General features: G+C 47.4%; 2 protein-coding genes across 2 annotated transcripts in view; one reads left to right on the forward strand and one right to left on the reverse strand.

The window, feature by feature from the left end:
- Positions 1-17,562, forward strand: part of DCST2 (DC-STAMP domain containing 2) — a 285,622-nt gene that overhangs the window by 16,192 nt on the left and 251,868 nt on the right. Inside the window, exon 2 of the mRNA XM_078671064.1 lies at positions 92-141. The gene's annotated coding sequence lies outside the window, so the exon portion shown is untranslated. The remainder of the gene's footprint in view (positions 1-91; positions 142-17,562) is intronic.
- Positions 1-17,562, reverse strand: part of DCST1 (DC-STAMP domain containing 1) — a 146,034-nt gene that overhangs the window by 3,070 nt on the left and 125,402 nt on the right. The window contains exon 15 of the mRNA XM_078668903.1: positions 6,049-6,162. Within this exon, the coding sequence (XP_078525029.1) occupies positions 6,049-6,162 (114 nt within the window). The remainder of the gene's footprint in view (positions 1-6,048; positions 6,163-17,562) is intronic.

Raw genomic sequence — 17,562 nt, forward strand, 5'->3', positions numbered from 1 at the left:
TTTACCACTCAGTATATTTTTAGTGCACCAGTATTTTTATTTAGAACTGCGCATATTTACACTGTTTCTTTTAATGTCTTATTTCTTGTAGCCTTTGTTCCAGTAGCTTCTTGGGATAGGAGCAGCTTTGTCAGCTCTGATGTAAGTGCTTTTCCTTTTGTATTTTTTCATTATTCATGTTACTACACATTCATAATCTAGGTACATCGAGTTTTGCATGAATTGTAACTGGTTGTTTTGCAAAAAGATTAACAACAGTCCATAAAAGTGAAAATCGATCCCAACGTATACATCAGGTGTGTCAATTACACACTTGATGCCACATACTTGCTAAAAGGCTAGTCCCAGTACTAGCAAAAAGGGTTTTTATATAAACTTTTTGTTTTCTTGATGTTTTCCAAATGTCTTTATTTTAAAAACAAAAAATAAGAAGACCGTTTCTGAACAGGCGCCCATTCGGTGGGTAGTTCAGAAAGCTAATTACACTGTGCTTAATACTTGCGTATCCGCCACCCATGTCATCAATGCCCATCTGCACTTTGCGTGTTGTTGATGTTTCATATCCTTTACTGCCCCTTCACCATTTGAGAATATTGATCAGCCTCTTTCTGGCATCACAAATCGTAGAAACACCAGGGTGGTTATAAACTTTTTCAGAAACATCGCACAAGGACCCCGCAGAGTATTGGTACCATTATTTTGGGATTAGCCTACACCATCAGCCATCTGTTTTAGGTGGTTTGCACGGGTTGCTTGTTCTTGACAGAAAATAGATGATCTGAGATGTTGAAAATGCCATACATTCTAGTGAAATAGCCTCCCAGACATTGGTGCAGAAATCTCACTACTCAGCCATTCCCACTGTGCAGCGGGCATTGAGTAATATAGTGCCAAAAAGTGGTCATAATAAGCTTTCCATTGGGCACTAAGGGCGCCAATATAAATTCGAACTCACCGTTTAGAGGCAACCATATTTCCTTCCTTTTTAGGTCACAAATAGACATCGCATGCGCTGTCTCAAGTCATTTTGTTGACTGTCAGTGGGCTCACAGTCCACTCATTGCTTACCATTAATTGACTCTATTGTCACTCTCATGTGGCTACTTCCATTTAGTCAGGGCTGGTGTTTTGACTTCCTTTTCACCTGGCCAAGTACTTGTGTTTTTCCACTGCTTCTTTGTCGGAGCTACTTTTTCTTCTTCTTCAGACAGTCCTTAGGAGTGCACATTTTTCTTTTATACCTGGTCGCATACTTTGTTTTATCTTTCTTTTGTTCAATTCCCCAATACTTATCACTTCCGGTTTACTTTCTTTATTTTTCTTTATTTATTATATTGAAGTGTTTGTGTGAGTACTTTTCATTTTTTGTCTTTTAATTATTTTTGATGCTTTAACTAGCATTGTCACCACTTAGTTACATTTCTCACACGTGTTCTAAATCAGCGTTGCAGCACAAATGACTTTACTGTGTCCATAACAGACCATCACACTTTTGATGCCGCTTGGGAAAGGCTAAGTAAGCATTTGCTGTTGTCTCAATCACACACACGCTTAAATTTGTGCTCGCAATGACAACAATTGCCTTCATTTTTGTGTTCGTTATGCAGGGGCGGCACCACCGCTAAGGCGGAGGAGCATCACCTCACTGCTCTCAGAGCAGTGCAAAGGAAACATAAAACGATAACAACAGAACATTATTATCATTTTATTTATAGTATGGAGCCAGGTTAGGGTGGGGAGGGACTGGCTAGCGTCAGAGGGAGGAGGAGTCGTTGGTGCACTATAAGTGTACATGACGGTTTGGTCAGCCATCGTCGGCCGGCCAAACCGTCATGCGCATTTAGCATATTCTCCACCCAGCTGTATTGCACAGCTTATGTGGAGAACATGCACAGGCTCCCACTCCCTGTCTAAGCACAGAAGCAGGCTGCTATGGCAAATCACAACACTTCTGTCATGCTGGTGACAGCAGTGTTGTGATTGGCTAGGGGTGTCTGTGAGCCTTTCTGCTGCTGGGAGCCAGGAAAATAGGGTGGACTAGGGAGAGGGAGCGGCTGGCGACCATCAGGTAAGTCTTCTTTCTTTTTTTTTCTTCTAACCCTTCCCCTACCACCGTTCCCTACCAGCTGCCACTGTCATTATGTTTCATTTATGGGTAGATTAAATGAATTGCCCAGAATCACAGTATGTTGAGCCAGCACCGGGACTCGAATATGGCTCTCCAGCCCCAAAGTTGCCAAATCTGTTCATAATGATACACATAGCAAAAGCTTTATTTCTCGGAAAACATGCACTGCAAGTGCATGCTTTGACTTACAGCTGCAGACAAACTCTGGATTATGTTTATTAAGGACATTGCCCCTTTACTTCACAATGACAATTTACTTCATTTAGCACAGATGTGTACATCCCAAGGGCGCCATGCTTCCATACGCCCCGGCTGGAAGAGGTGTCGCAACGGCCACACCGGATTCAGCACATGTTCCCAGAGCTTTCCCCAGAATGCCCCATGTGTAAGCTACAAAGTGCTGACTTCTTTCTCATGGTCTGGGCATGCCCATCACTGCACTCCTCCTGGACAAAGATAACTGCAGTGGTGGCCGAAATGTCGATGCACACCCTTACACCCACACCTGAGTCATGCGCCCTGGGTCTGCGCTCCAAAACAAAGGGAGATAAACACACTCGCCGTTTGATAGAGCTGACGTTCGTATTATTCAAATGCAGTATCGCCGTGGCATGAAAATCGCCTGCACACCTGGATACACAGCGGTAGCTGCGTAGCTTGATGAAATGGACCAGGGCTGAAACACACACGCTTAGACTGCACAGCATGAAAGGGTAATCTCAAACAGGAGGTGAATGCTGGGAGACCTTCCTTGTCGCGGTGGAAGCTAAGATGGACGAGCAACCACCGTGAGTGGTAGTCGCGCCTGCCACATTCGTCAGGTCTGCGTTGATGGGCCCCACTATGGTCGCTTTGCAGTGGCTGATAAACTACTCATTGGTCCATATTCGTGTGTGGCTCTCAGTAATTATACTGAAGCACACCCTCCCAATTATTGGCTATGTCTGGACTTCCCCCCTGTTTATTCACAATACGCATATTCCTACTGCCCTCTCCTGGGTTGCACATGAAGGAAGGGGCATCGACATCTGTACTCCAACCCCACTGTTATGGCCCTTCTCTTGGGTATGACATTATCACATACCAACATGACTACCTGGAAGTGACAAGGCAGCGGCAGGCGCACACACTCACCATGGGTATCTTATTGAACACTGTAGAGCTCCCATAATGTTTGATTGTTTATAACTTATTATTTATTGATTTTTTACTTACTGCATATTAATGTAACCCTAGCAGGGGTAATTCCTTTCCACGCTTTGGAATTCTGCTTTGCGGCCAAAATGTGACCGCTTACCGATTCTCTACTACTGAACTTAGTAGCACTGGAATTCTGTGTTATGGTTACCACTAATGCACAATGTACTACGACAGAAAAATGAGTCAATAAAAATAGTTGAAAAACATAAAGAAAACGAAATAGAAAACAAGCCACCCTTATTTTATCATATAAACCCCTCCATCAACGAAGGAACATTTCTACTTGTCCTTACACAAGCAACCATCCTGCCCCTAGTTAAGAGATCAATGCACAAAACAACTATTTCCACAAATAGATATGAGCTGCTGATCTTAGCACATGTAAGATCTTTGAGAAAACATACAGCTTATCGACCCATTTTAGTCCGTCTTCCACCGCCTAGCAAATAACCCATCCTCCCTATATTCGAGGATGATGGTTTTAAAGTTTCCTACACACGGAAGACATGAATAGCTTTATTTTTTTTTCTTTTCAGCTTCTCCTTTGATTACATTGATTTAGCAAAAGATTTAGGTGCCGTCCTGCCTTGGTTTGCATTCCTAATTTCTGGCTAATCTCAAAGATGTGAGTCAGCCCTGCAAAGCTCCCTCCAAATGCCATTGCTACCTCTACCCACCTCTGAAGATCTTAGACAACCACAACCTACTCTACCATCATTAGGATGATGATGCGCAACTGTCACCACTAACAAAAAAGACAATAGAATACCATAGAAACTGAACCTTTTTGCCATGGTATAGCAGCGGTTTGCTGAAACGCAGTAGAAGTAAAACTGAACTACTGTTGCACAGCACCAAATGCTCCATCAATTTCTAGTCTATTGAAACTCCACCATGAACTAGGAGCACTTCTGCCAATTTTAAAAACTAAAAGTCACCCTCAATGCATTTTTTCCAAAGTTTTTGTAAAAGATTTAAAAAAAATTATTCAAAAATGTATGCTGGCAGTTTGAACCAGGTCAGCCGTAAAGTTATCCACCACAAACAATCAGACTTTTAGAATATCTTGAAGAAATTCTGTCAGCATTTGCAAGGTTGAGATGTCATACGTTTAACTCCCCTCTTGCTTTTTTATCCTTACTCAGAAATGGGAATTCATAAACTAGTTATTTGTACTATATGCTATAGATTCACTTGATCAGTTTAGCTTCCTCTTGATCAAGATTCAGAATTAACATGATGTTATCAGAAAATTGACTCTGCACAGTCACCATCGGGTTGCCCCATATCACCAACTGTGTTGAGTATTTTTTGCAACAGTAAATGGGAAGAAATTACATTTGTAGACCTGATGAGGGGTGTAGATGAAGTAGATTTCCTGTTAGAAGAATTTAGGAGAGAAGAAAACGTAGGAAGTCCAAGACGAAGAGTGTGGTGCAGCAGTTTAGTTGAATGTTAAGTGAGTGAGTGCAGTTAGCTATCGCATGTCGTGGTAAGTGGAAGAACAATGCTTCGAGGGAGGAGTCATGGAAATATTGAATGATTTTCCATTCCGAAACCATGGAATCTCCATTTAGTTTGCTGCATGTTTGGGATGCTATCACAGACGTACCCTGTTGGGTTAATTCAGGAGTCTCCGCAGTCGGTCCTGGAGGGCTGGATCCATGCCAAATTTTTTGCATATCCCCAGTTAGATACATGTAGTTATCTTGAAAATCTGGCATGGATCTGCCTTCTAGTACCGACTTTGGAGAAACCTGGTTTAATTGATTGTGATAAGAAGGATGAGCTCCAGAAGAGAATGGTAAGAAAGCGGTGCTGTGACAATAGAGACATAAAGGAAGTCTTGAAGGTAAGTGTAGGTTAGCAGGGTGAAGAGCTAAGATTGGATGGAAGGCTGAAATGGAATTGGATAAGGGAGGTCAAGGGTGGTGGAGCTGGCATATTCCTGTTTGAAATGAGTAACATAACATAACGTGTTCTTGCTTGCACAGCGCGCGTTCTCCGTCTTCATGCTAAATAACAGATGGTTATTGTTACCCAGCTCCTCAGAACTCATTTTATTGACCTGGAATATGAAAGTCTACGTAGACCCATTGCAGTTGGAGCCTGTGACGAGGAGGTCAAACACAGATGCCTGCGGTGTATGCATTAGGCATTGAGGCACCCTATAGGGACAGTGGAGAGAGATCAGCAGTATGGTAGGAAGGGGTGGTGTTAGCAAAAGAAAGGTGAAAGTGCTGAGGTACAGTGCTCAGGTTTGTGAGGCACTAGGAGGACGTAGAGCATGTTTGAGAGGAAACGTGAGAGGAGCCGTCTGTAATATGGAAGTGTTGGTAATTCAGGGCGTAAATGTGTTCCTGGTAGACTAGCTGGTGAGTGATTTGAACATGTTTTGTCCTATTGCTATGATGCTCTTCATAAGTTAGTTTTCGCACTGCGTGGAAAGGGTATGCATGTGATGTGTTGTACCTTTTAATTTCCTGGTGTGCAGCTGTTTTGATGGAAGCACAGCACTGTGGTCTTTTGGTTCACCACTAGACCTCTTATTATGGAAGAATACATAGCATATACGCCACCACATACATAGCTGTGGGGCTGTTATGTCGCCCGCCCACTCTTTAGCCTCTCAGCGCTTTGGCACCGAGCGCAGGTCGTGGCTTTCACCATCTGGGGGCGGTGTGAGGAGCGGGGACACCCTTCCAGACAGCAGGACTCACCATGCGCCTCCGTTTGCGTGCTCGCACCATTATCCGTTTCTTCACCTGCATGACGTAAAATCCTCTCCTCCGTAGCATCTCGTTGTACAGGAACAGGATTCTTCTTTTCTCTCTCTAAGGGGAAAACGAATAATAGTATGACGATACCATAAAGTGTGTATGTAAAGCGGACGTTCACCGCGACGTGAACAACTGCTGTCTATTGTTACCTAAAGGTACTCATCTTATCGATCTCAGAAGGATGAAAGGCTTAGTGAACACACCGGGATTTGAACCTGTGACCAGGAGGTCTAACACAGGCCCTTATAGTGGGCGCATTAGTCCACTAAGGCACCAGACCCAGGATAATAATTTACGTCTTAAGCAGGCGGGGTAAGTATGGCTGCTACCAGGGCTTTAAGTAGGATGAAAAAACATGAGGCGTCTCTCAAAGGGGCGTGGCAAATGTAACAAGCATTTTCAATGCAATAGGTCTCGCAATTAAGATATTTTAGGCTATTTTCATTGTAAATGTTAATACCTTTTATTTATGTGTTTTTCAAAGCAATACATATATAAAAGGCATTGTCATTTCTAATGCTAATAGCTCAAACTTTCGCAAATGAAAGACCACTTTAATGGTCCTAAACAATGTGGTGATCATCTCAGTAATGTGGAGGTAAGGAGGCAATGACACTGCTGTGCTTGTTTTAAAAGTGAAAAGGGGGGCTCATAAATGAAGGCTGGAGAAACCTCACAAGAGATTGAAACATTTACCTCGCATTATGTACCACCTTATACTGTTGTATTATTGCGAGTGAGGAAGTGTGCAATGTAACCCTGAACAGAGGTATACCTTTCGGAACAAATTGTTCCTTCTTAGTAAGAAGTATGCGTTTTTGCATGGGTATTGTTGCATTCTAGTACCTGTAGTGTTGCTTTTCGTATTACAAGTACAAGGCTACTCACCCCAGATTTCCAAGAGACAAAATGGCAGGCTTTGACTTTCTTTTCATTGCTCTTTTCCTCCATACAATGGTATAGCTTGTTGCTACAGAACTGACACATACACAAGATATCTCCTGAGGAAAAAGAGGTGTCAGTATGCTGTACCTTCATTGTCAGCACACTAAAGTGTTTTAAAACAGTTTGGACAGAAGGGCTTGTTTCTGTGGCAGTGAATGTTTACCAGGTTAGCAGTGGCAGGTAGCGGTCATCACAGTACCAATGATGACGGCAGCACAAGTTGAACAAGCTGTTCAGTGAGTCTGCGATGTCAGGAAAGTGTGTGAACACGGGAATCTCCACTCTCTCCTTTGACACCACTGTGCCCCAGAGATAGAGGGTGTGATTCGTAAAGCAATTTCAACATAGAAGTTCAGCTTCTATGTGCAAATAGCTTGATTCACGAGTGGAACTTAACTAAGGTAAAAATATGTGTGAGCAAATCATTAAGATTACAAGATGGCTGTGTCACTAAGGATTCGCGGGGGCATTGTTTTTAATACTGCAGCTCAGCTGACAGCTGCAGAGGGCCTGTGCCCGCTGCAACGGTCACACTCAGTCTCTCCCTCGCCTCAGGAGCATTTGAATTCGCGGGGACGGGACACATTGTTTTTAATACTGTAGCTGACAGCTGCCAGTGGCCGGTGCAAGCACTCAGGCAGCACCGCCAGCACCATGATTGCCCTGAGCAAACTATCCACCATCCTTCCACAACAAACTCCGGCACCGCAGCAGGACGTGACATTGTCCCCGTGGCGCTACAGACTGTACCACACAATTCTGTAGCCACCTCAATGGCTGCCGGCACCGGTAAAGGATCGCTAGCTGCAGTAATAAATACATGCAGCAACTAGCAGTGGCAGAATACCAATTAAAACAAGAATATACTAGCAAAAGAGAAGATGCACATAGTGGTGGACATCTGTAGATGAAACAAGGAAAAGAAATGGCTTTTGTTGCTTCTGTGAAATGGATCCAAAAATAAGGAAGAAACGCGAGCGCGCCCACTGCAAGCCATGTGTTTCTATTATCGCGCCCGTGTGTGGACACGATAATAGAAACCACGTGACGGCCTATTGGTGTCTATTACGCTCACCAAGCGCGTAATAGACACCAATAGGCCGTGGGCGGAGCAATGCGCCCGCCTTTGGCCAATAGCGTGCAGTCTTTCATTAAAAGACGCACGCTAAGGCCAATGGGGTAGCTGAAAAGGAAACGCACACGCACGAGAGTGTGCGATTCCAGGTCAGCTTGAAAACCCCATTTTTCACCTACTAGAGGTCTCGCGTCCTGCGCGTGCACTGCTGCGCAGTGCAACGCAGGTCGCGAGACCTAATAAAGGGTGTGGCTTAAAACATGTAAGCTAAAAATCTGTGCTTAGCATAGTGTGCCACCCGACTTGTATTTTGCTGTTTCTGCCATTGCATTGAGATATATGATATAACAAGTAACATCATACCTACAACAAGTCAGGACTATTGGCTTTGCCAATGGTTGTTATTTGCATAAGATAAATAAGCAGCAACTATGGCTTGTATATAATATTGAAAAAGCTTCCACTTAAAGCCCTGGGACACCACGACAATGTTGCTGCTTCTGAGTTTCAAAAAGAGAAGGACAATCCAGGGAGAAAATGACTCTCTTCCCCTACCACGCTCACCTGGCATGACGTCATGCGGTAACTTCTCCGTTAGTGAGAAGTTAGCACGCGCACACATGTGCCTGCTGTCACTGCAGTCCTGAAAAAATCGGACCACCTGTGCCGGGGCACCAAACAGAGCTCGATAGACACCCGTTTCGAGGCCCCTTTGAAAAACTGCAGGTGCTCAGCACCGGTGAGACCCGACCCACTTAAAGCCCTGGCCAGTATAGCTGGGAGGCATATAGCCCTGAGGATGTCCTGCACTGAGAGGGCTGTTTCCTGAGCACCTTTACCATGAGATGCTGTGCATTGAAGGTGTCAGTGGGTGGGGACTCCGTCAGCCCCGGGTGGTAAGCAGGCCTGGGAGGAGTGGGTGGATGCATAGATGGAAAGGATCTTGAAGCTAATGCGGGTTTGCAGATAAAAGGATGATTGGATACATGGAAAAAACAACTGCGGCTCCCCCATTATGGCAGAGGAGTGTCGCCCTCTTTGCTTCGAGTGCACCAGGCACACACATTAATAAAATGGTACTACATACCATTTTATTAGTGTGTCCAAGGCTCGCGCTGTTACAGTGCAATGGCAGGGGGTGGGGCTAATCAGTGAGATTGCACTAGTAATGCAGCCCCCTGCCAGTGCGCATGTCAGATTGGTCGGCTGGCTACAGCCGACTTATCTGACCTGTGCACTTCAGAGCCTGCAGTCCCAAGGCAGAGAAACAGCTGAGGGATTGCAGCCGCAGGCCCCAAGCCTCGAAATGAGCGCTGGGTTAGCCTGCTCCAGCCAATCCTGGAGCCGCAACAAACAGAATGAAGAAACACTGGACCGGGGAAAGGGTGGGCTGATGATGAATGTATGGCTAGAGTGAGAAAGGATGGATAGGATGCTGAAGTGAATCCTTCCAAGGCTGATCCCTAACCCTCACTTTGATCGCTCTGCACCACTATATGAATGACTCAAACTCAGGTGTGTTTTCATTTTCTGCTTACTCCCGATGCCATAGTATGGGGTAGAGACACTTACAAAGAATCCAATGAAAGATGAAGAGGGGTAACCCAATGGGGCTAACTGACATAAATGGAAAGGGAGGAGCAGATTGGGTTGTATGACAGAACCACTCATGCAGGTACAACGCATGCCTTAACAAGGCGGTCATTACCACGACCACGTATTTACCATGCATGCCTTTACAACACACACCTTTACAATGAAAAAGTACGTTTTAGCAGGTAAGTATAAAACCTTTGTGTGTGTGTGTGTGTCACATATGATGGCTTTATAGTTATCTGCAAAATACTTAAATTTTCTTCGAAAAGCATGTGAGGTAAAAGCATATGCGTTATTAAAAATATGTGTATACATTTTTACGTATACATGTGTGTGTGTAAAACATACATATTGTTATATGTACATATATTTATATATAATACATAAAAAAAAAAAAAAATCCGCCCTTAACAATCTTCAACCCCATACCCACCCAAAACCCTAAAAATTCCAACAATTCCTTACCCACCCTAAACCCTACAAAATCCATTATCAATTTATCATCCAAAACCATACACATCCTAAACCTACCCTTACCACACAAAACCGCCGTAAACCCCTAAAATTCCCTTGCCACCCAAAAACCCATACCCACCCCAAACCCTAAAAAATTCACCTTTTCAACAAAAAAACACCTACCACAAACGCTAAAACGCCCTTCCCCTAAAAAAAACAAAAAAACACACACACCCTTGTAAAGGCAGGTTGTAGTACAACACTACATGGTAAAGGCATGCGTGGTAAAGACGCATGCGTTGTTAAGCTTTCGCTGTAATGGCCTGCGTGGGTCAGACTGCGTTGTAATTGCTGTTTCCCAGCAGGTTGTGGGGGAGCTGACCTGCTCACTTACAATGCCGCTCTAGCACTGAGCACTAGCAAGGAAGAGCATGCTTATGGAAGCCCTAAAGTTCATCTTGCAGGCGACCCACTGGAAATTGGTGCTAAGAATGGCAACAGCTCGCTCAGAATCCCCTCAATCTGTTGTGCAAGGTGATTTACTCATGGTACACAGACCGTGCACTCCTTAAAAGAACAATACGGGGGGGCGTGGCTTGCCGCCGAGCGAAATGGCCGCAGCCTAGAGGAGCTCCGGGGTCGAAGCGTGTTCCCCCATTAATCCGCACAAGAATCCGTAGGCACACTGTGCCCTGAAGGCACCTGTCGATAGCTGAGCTCTGACGCAAACCTCCGCTTCAGCTCCGGCGACTATCCGAGGTCTGTGGGCGAACCGGGAGAGCTGTGACGCCGGCGGCCTGCTGTCCTGAATCCAGCCGGGGAATAGATTTTGGAGTGCCCGAACTCCGGGAGGCGGAGCGCGCGTCGAGCGCCTGACCGCTGCGGCGGAGGCGGGCACGGGAGCGACTTGAGGCAGCTGCACCCCCGGTAGGGCTGGGACGTTTCCCTCCCTCCCCCCCACCCTCTCTGGAACATCGCGACCCGCGGGGAAGGCCCGCATTACAGATTGGGGCTGTCGGGAGGCCTACTGAACTCAGCCGGGGACTACATTTGGAGCGGGCTGCCTCCCCGGGAGACGGGGCGTGGCACCTGACTACTGCGGCAGCAACAGAGGCGGGAGGGGGGGCGACCTGAGGCGGTTGCCCCCCCCCCCCCCCGGTGGGGTGAGAGCATTCCCCCCCCCGACCCCCCTGGAACTTCCCGACCCACCACAGACAAGGGAAGGCCCGTGCGGCGGATTGGGGCTACTAGTGGGTCCCGGCCTGCTCTGGTCATTGGGGCCCTGACCATCGCGGGGGCCCCTTCGAAACTTCACAACAGACGACTTGGTGGGACTGCGGCTTATGGGAGGTGACGGAGCTGGGGCACAGGAGGTGATGAACAACGGAGATTGCTGGATGTTCTGGGTCTGAGAGCTGCACTGAAGGGGCCTAGTGACATTGGTGGACTTACCACACTCCACGGACACACATTGCGCCACGTGGAAGCGGCAAAACTCTGGGTCTCAGGGAGGAACAGGAGACCCTCTGACTGTAAGCGTGGTGATTAACTTTCGATAGGGGGCCCTTCAGGAACGACCCTATATTACTGAGCACCATACAACGGGACAGTGGGCGAGCTGCAGTGAGCGGTGTACCTTGCTTGCACCAGCCCCGGAAATTCCCCCCCCCTGCCCTTGAACAAATTTGGTTGTGGACAGATCAGTGCTAAACCGGGCGTTCCACAGTTAGTTGGGGTGATCCGTTCCCGGACGCGAAAATGGGGGGAAGAGGCCCTCGTACAACCTCACATAGTAGCCTGGACAAATATGCCTATAACAAGGACTTCCCTCCACTCTCTCTCAACGTAAGGACTCCACAGATAAGACATCGGGCGACGGCGGGGCTCCCAAAGTAACGCTGGAGGACATCATGGCAGCCCTTACTGGTGTCCAAACAACTGTTGGATCTATTTCCACGGACGTCAGCATCCTCAGGGCTGATTTTCTGAAAACGACAGCGAGAATCACCGAGGTCGAGCAAGTAACCCAATCCCTGACAAAAGATACGTCTGTGTTACTGAAAAAAGTGTTGCAACTAGAAATGGACAACAAACGAATGGCGGCAAAGCTGGACGACCAGGAGGGGCGAGCGCGTCGCAATAACGTAAGAATCACAGGCGTTCCTGAGAGTGAAGGGGGCCCAGCGATGGACCTATACGTGGAAGATCTCATAAAAACCAGGCTGCAGCCCAGGGGACTCTCCACCTTCTTCTCAGTCGACAGGGCGCACAGGGTGCCAGGAGGCAAGCCCAGACCGGGGGCTCCTCCTAGACCAATTCTGGCCCGAATCTTTAATTTCCGAGATCGATACGTAATATTGCAGACGGGGCGGGTGGCGCCGCCGTTGCGTATCCACAATTCCAATGTGTCCTTCTTTCCGGATTACACATCGGCGGTGTCGGCACGGTGCAGAAGCTCATGGAGGTCAAGAAAGCACTGAGAGCCAGAGAACTGCCCTACTCCATGCTCTTCCCGGTGAGGCTTCGGGTGGTGGCGGATAGAAAAACCCAATTTTGTGAGACATCCCAGGAGGCCCATGACTGGCTGGAGGGATGGCGACGAGTGGAGGGCACCGGACGGCCTGGTAGACGTCGACAAAACCACAGAACAGAGAACAATCACGAGGACCAAGAGCAGCCAGCAGAGGGACTCGGCCAACTCAAGAGGAAGCAGAAGAGTGATGATCTGTAAAGCGGTTTGAGACCGGCTTAACAAATATAAATGTGATGCGCGCCTGAGTTCGCAGTCACGGCAAAAGACATTGATCTATAAAGTGACTAGTGCCTTTGAAGAGGGGAATGCTGTGGATTCTTCTGGACTTCTCCCCCCCACACGCAAGTACTGTACATGGGGACTGGGTTTAAGCGCTCTGCTGAGTTGAGGTGGCGGGCAGTTCTAAGTCCGTTAGGCAGGGAGGCAGGGTGGGGGGTGGGAAGGGTAAGGTGGACTGTTCGAATTCTTTTATGTTTCATTGTTTTCTTGGTTAACACAGTTATTTAAGGCAAGTGTGGTCAACCAACTAGCTGTAAACGCATCAAAGTTGTGTATTAGGTCGCATTTTGCAATGCTGTGTTTCATTTCTGTGACATATGTCTGCACACACCCAACAGGACACTAGTCTTCCACTGACTCAACTGACCCCGGGACCCCCTTTGACTGTTCTGACCTGGAATGTGCGAGGGTTGGGGGACAAGGTGAAGAAAAGTCTGGTGTTGCAATATTTAAAACGATGCGCGCCTGCGGTGGCCCTCCTGCAGGAGACACACTTGACGGGATCCACTTGTAAGGCCATGGATAGGTGGGGGTACAAAATGGTGGCACATGCAGAGTTTTCCTCTGGATCTAGGGGGGTGGGTGTGCTCATAAAAAAGAACTTCCCGCTGGTAGTGCTCCAGATGAGGGTAGATGACCAGGGCCGCTTTGCAGCAGTTACCTGCCGGTGGGAAGGGATGCTGTTTAATTTTGTCTCCGTATACATCCCGCCAACCTTGCATACACTGGCACACTCTGTGCTTACTGTGTTCCTGCTCGCCTTGCCGGAGGCAGTGCTGATGTTAGGGGGCGATTTTAATGATATAGTGGACGGTACAGTAGATAGACACCCCATAAAACTGACATCACCACATAGTCAACATATGACGAGACTTATTGACGCCTTGGGACTCGCTGACGCCTGGAGATATAGACACCCCAATGCCAGGCAATATACCTTCCACTCCAGTGTTCACAATTGTCGCACCCGCATAGATTATTTCCTGGTGACGGCGGACGGTTTGGAAGAAATAGACAAGGTAGATATATGCCCGAGGGTTATATCCGATCATTCCCCGATACTGTTAACCTACACACGCCATCTGAAGCTTTGGCGCCTTGTATTCCCCATTCATCCGAATTACTTACATATACCGGAGGTATCGAAGGGTATTACGGAAACTACTACAAACTTCTTCCAGGAAAATACGGGGTCGGTAGAATCGCCCAGAACTCTGTGGGAAGCTTATAAGGTAGTCACACGAGGGCAGGCTATAGCACTAATCACAGGGTATATGCGAGGAAAACAGGCTGAACTCGATAGTATAGAAGCAGACCTGGTTGAAGCGACTGCTCAACATGCAGCTGGTCCGACGCCTCATACTGCGCAACGAGCGCGACTTAAGCAACGCGAGTACGTGGCATACCAGAGGGACATGGTCCTGGACAAACTCCAGACCACGCGTCACAGGGTGTATGAGTTAGGAGATAAGGTGGGAAAAATGCTAGCCTGGCTGGATAAAAAGGAGAAAGCAGATAGGGTAATTGCACAACTACGTATGCCTGCGGGCTCCCTGGTGACTGCACCCAGTGACATAGTAGACACACTAGACAACCATTTTGAGAAGGTTTATGCCTCTCGCACCACGTTCACGATTGAGGAAGCACGGGGCTATATCAAAGATATCGCTATGCTACGGCTTATGCCGGAGGCGGCGCAACTTTTGGAAGCTGACCTCACAATTGAGGAGGTACAGATGGCCATTGGCTCCCTAGCGTCTGGCAAGGCGGTGGGTCCAAATGGCTTCCCTGTCGAGCTATACAAGCGCACCGCGCAGGTAACGGCACCCTTCCTCCTAGACATGTTCAAAGACAGTCTTCAAGCTGGAGAGCTGCCGTGTGACCAACGTCTGGCTGCGATTGTGGCAATCCATAAACCGGGCAAGCCACCGGAGGACTGTACCTCCTACCGCCCAATCTCTTAATTAACGCAGAGCCAAAGGTATTGGCCAAGTTAGTGGCGATGCGGCTAACCCCCCATCTTTCGTCCTTGATAGGTCCAGATCAGTCTGGCTTCATGCCTCACAGCAGTACGGCGCTTAACCTGCGGAGACTGCACGCATTATTAGCTAGACGATCCTATCTTCAGGAGCTGGCGGTGATCCTTTCCCTTGACGCCAGTATGGCGTTCGACACGGTGGAATGGCCGTTCTTGTTTGCAGCACTGCAGCACTTGGGATTTGGTCCCAAATTCTGTGCCTGGATCTGTTTGCTCTACAACAACCCAATGGTGCATGTAGTGGCCAATGGGCACATATCGAGAGACTTCCAGCTCGCACGGGGTATGCGACAGGGTTGTCCATTATGTTGTTCGCGTTAATATTAGAGCCACTCGCAGCTTGGCTCAGCTGGGAGCCCTCTATCAGAGGGATCCGATGGACGGATGCCTGGGAAGACCGCATATCCTTGTATGCGGACGACGTATTATTATATCTAACCTCCCCTAGAAAATCCATCCAGGTGCTACTGAATGTCTGCGAGAAGTTTGGGAGAGTATCTGGATATAGGATAAATTGGTCCAAGTCCGTTCTCTACGTGCTGGCTGGGCCGTCGCCGCTGTTGCCTCAGGACTGTCCACTACGAGTTACCGATGAGGCCTTTAAATACCTGGGCATATACGTGACGTCTGACTCTACCGAGTTCTATACAAAGTATTTAAAGCCCCAGTTAGACCGATTTAAACGTGATGTGGTGGTGTGGCGTTATCTCCCTCTCACCCTTCTGGGGAGGGCGGCGCTCTATAAAATGATGGCGCTTCTGCGTTTCCTCTATGTCCTCGAAAATACACCGTTCTTAGTCCCACAAGCTTACTTCAAGGCCATATCGATGGAGGTTTCCGGGTTATTGTGGGGGAACAAACCGGCGTGGATCGCACAAGACAAACTGGTGCGCAGCTGGTATGATGGAGGAATAGCACTCCCGAATGTTCAGCTGTACTATTGGGCGGCACATCTTAAAATAATTAACTATTGGTTACACACCCCGCAAGACGAGCCAGCTTATCACGCAGACAGACAAAGCCTGGAGGAGAAGGGACTGATGGCAAATTTACACAGGCGTCGTAGACCTCCGGGACTGATTGGCCCTACCGCACACACAATACATATTTGGTATCAAGCGCAAGCCCGATTGCGATGTATGGGGACGATCACACAAATGACACCACTGTGGGACTCCCAACAGCTGGGCTGCCTCCGCAGAAGTAAAGGATTTCAAAACTGGGACAATATTGAACTTTCTGCGTTAGGGGACCTTTGGAAAAAGGGTACGGTGGTCGATTTTGTGCACCTACAGACACTATACGGTATGGCCCAGACGGAGAAATTTAGATATCTCCAAATCCGGCATGCACTCCAGACAGCCATACCATTGGGGACTTTCCTACAGGAGGCCACCCCATTGGAGGATAGACTCCTTACAGAACACATGGCAAACAGGGCGAAGTCCTTGACGTACCGTAAGCTAATCAACAACCTGCCAGACCCAACATCTAGACTAAGACGGACCTGGTCGCGGGAGGTGGGCGACTTTTAGGACTCGGAGTGGCAGGAGGCTCTGTCCTCACCATGTGAGACGGCAATACCATCCAGGCTTCGACTGGTCCAACTCAAAGTGCTACATCATACATATTACACTAGGACGACACTCCACGCAATAGGAGCGGCAACGCACAAATACTGCCTGCGCGGCTGTGGGGAGGAAGGCACGTTTTACCACACCATTTGGGATTGTTCCTCTGTTGCGGCATACTGGGCAAAAATAATGCTAACTATTTCCCAGGCCCTAGAAATCTCGGTCCTACCGGAGCCGAGGCGATGTTTGTTAAATGTATGGGAACCAAATGATCTCAATCATCCAGAACAAGATTGGGTTATGCTTAGTATGCTGATGGCGAAACGTAATATTGCTATGTAATGGGGGTCGGACGCACTGCCTACGCTCCAAAAATGGTGTAAGGATATGGATAAAGCGATGGTGGCGGAAAAGGCAGTTTTTGTACATCGCGGTTGTCCTCAAAAATGGGGAAAAGTATGGGAAGCATTGAATAAGTTTAGGGGAAACATCTGTGACCCGCCAGAAATTGAAACGGACGGTGTCTCGTTGTAATGGAGCGGCTGTGCCCTGGGGGTTGGGAGGACGGGGTGGTAGATACGGGACTGTTAGTATGACATATGTACATATGAACATATCTTGTTATACTAAGATTCTGATGCAAATGCAGACTATAATGACTTTTGATGTATGTATGACTGCCTTGATCTCAAAATTAATAAAAACTTTTTTTTTTAAAAAGAACAATATGTTTCTTGTGGACACAGAGCTAAAAGCAGATGGATCAAATTGAGGCAAAAATATGATCTAGTTCACGTATAATTATTTAATCAAGATATAAATACCAGTTTGTGCTCTAAGGAGATAAACTCACATATATATTCCTACACGAGGCACTGATATTCCGTCCTTTCACAACTGTAATAAGACCCCTGGTGCATCCAACAGGTGGTCAAGTATTTACAGGCCCAACATAATA

The sequence above is a fragment of the Lissotriton helveticus genome, chromosome 12 (assembly GCF_964261635.1).
Source record: "Lissotriton helveticus chromosome 12, aLisHel1.1, whole genome shotgun sequence".
NCBI lineage: Eukaryota > Metazoa > Chordata > Amphibia > Caudata > Salamandridae > Lissotriton > Lissotriton helveticus.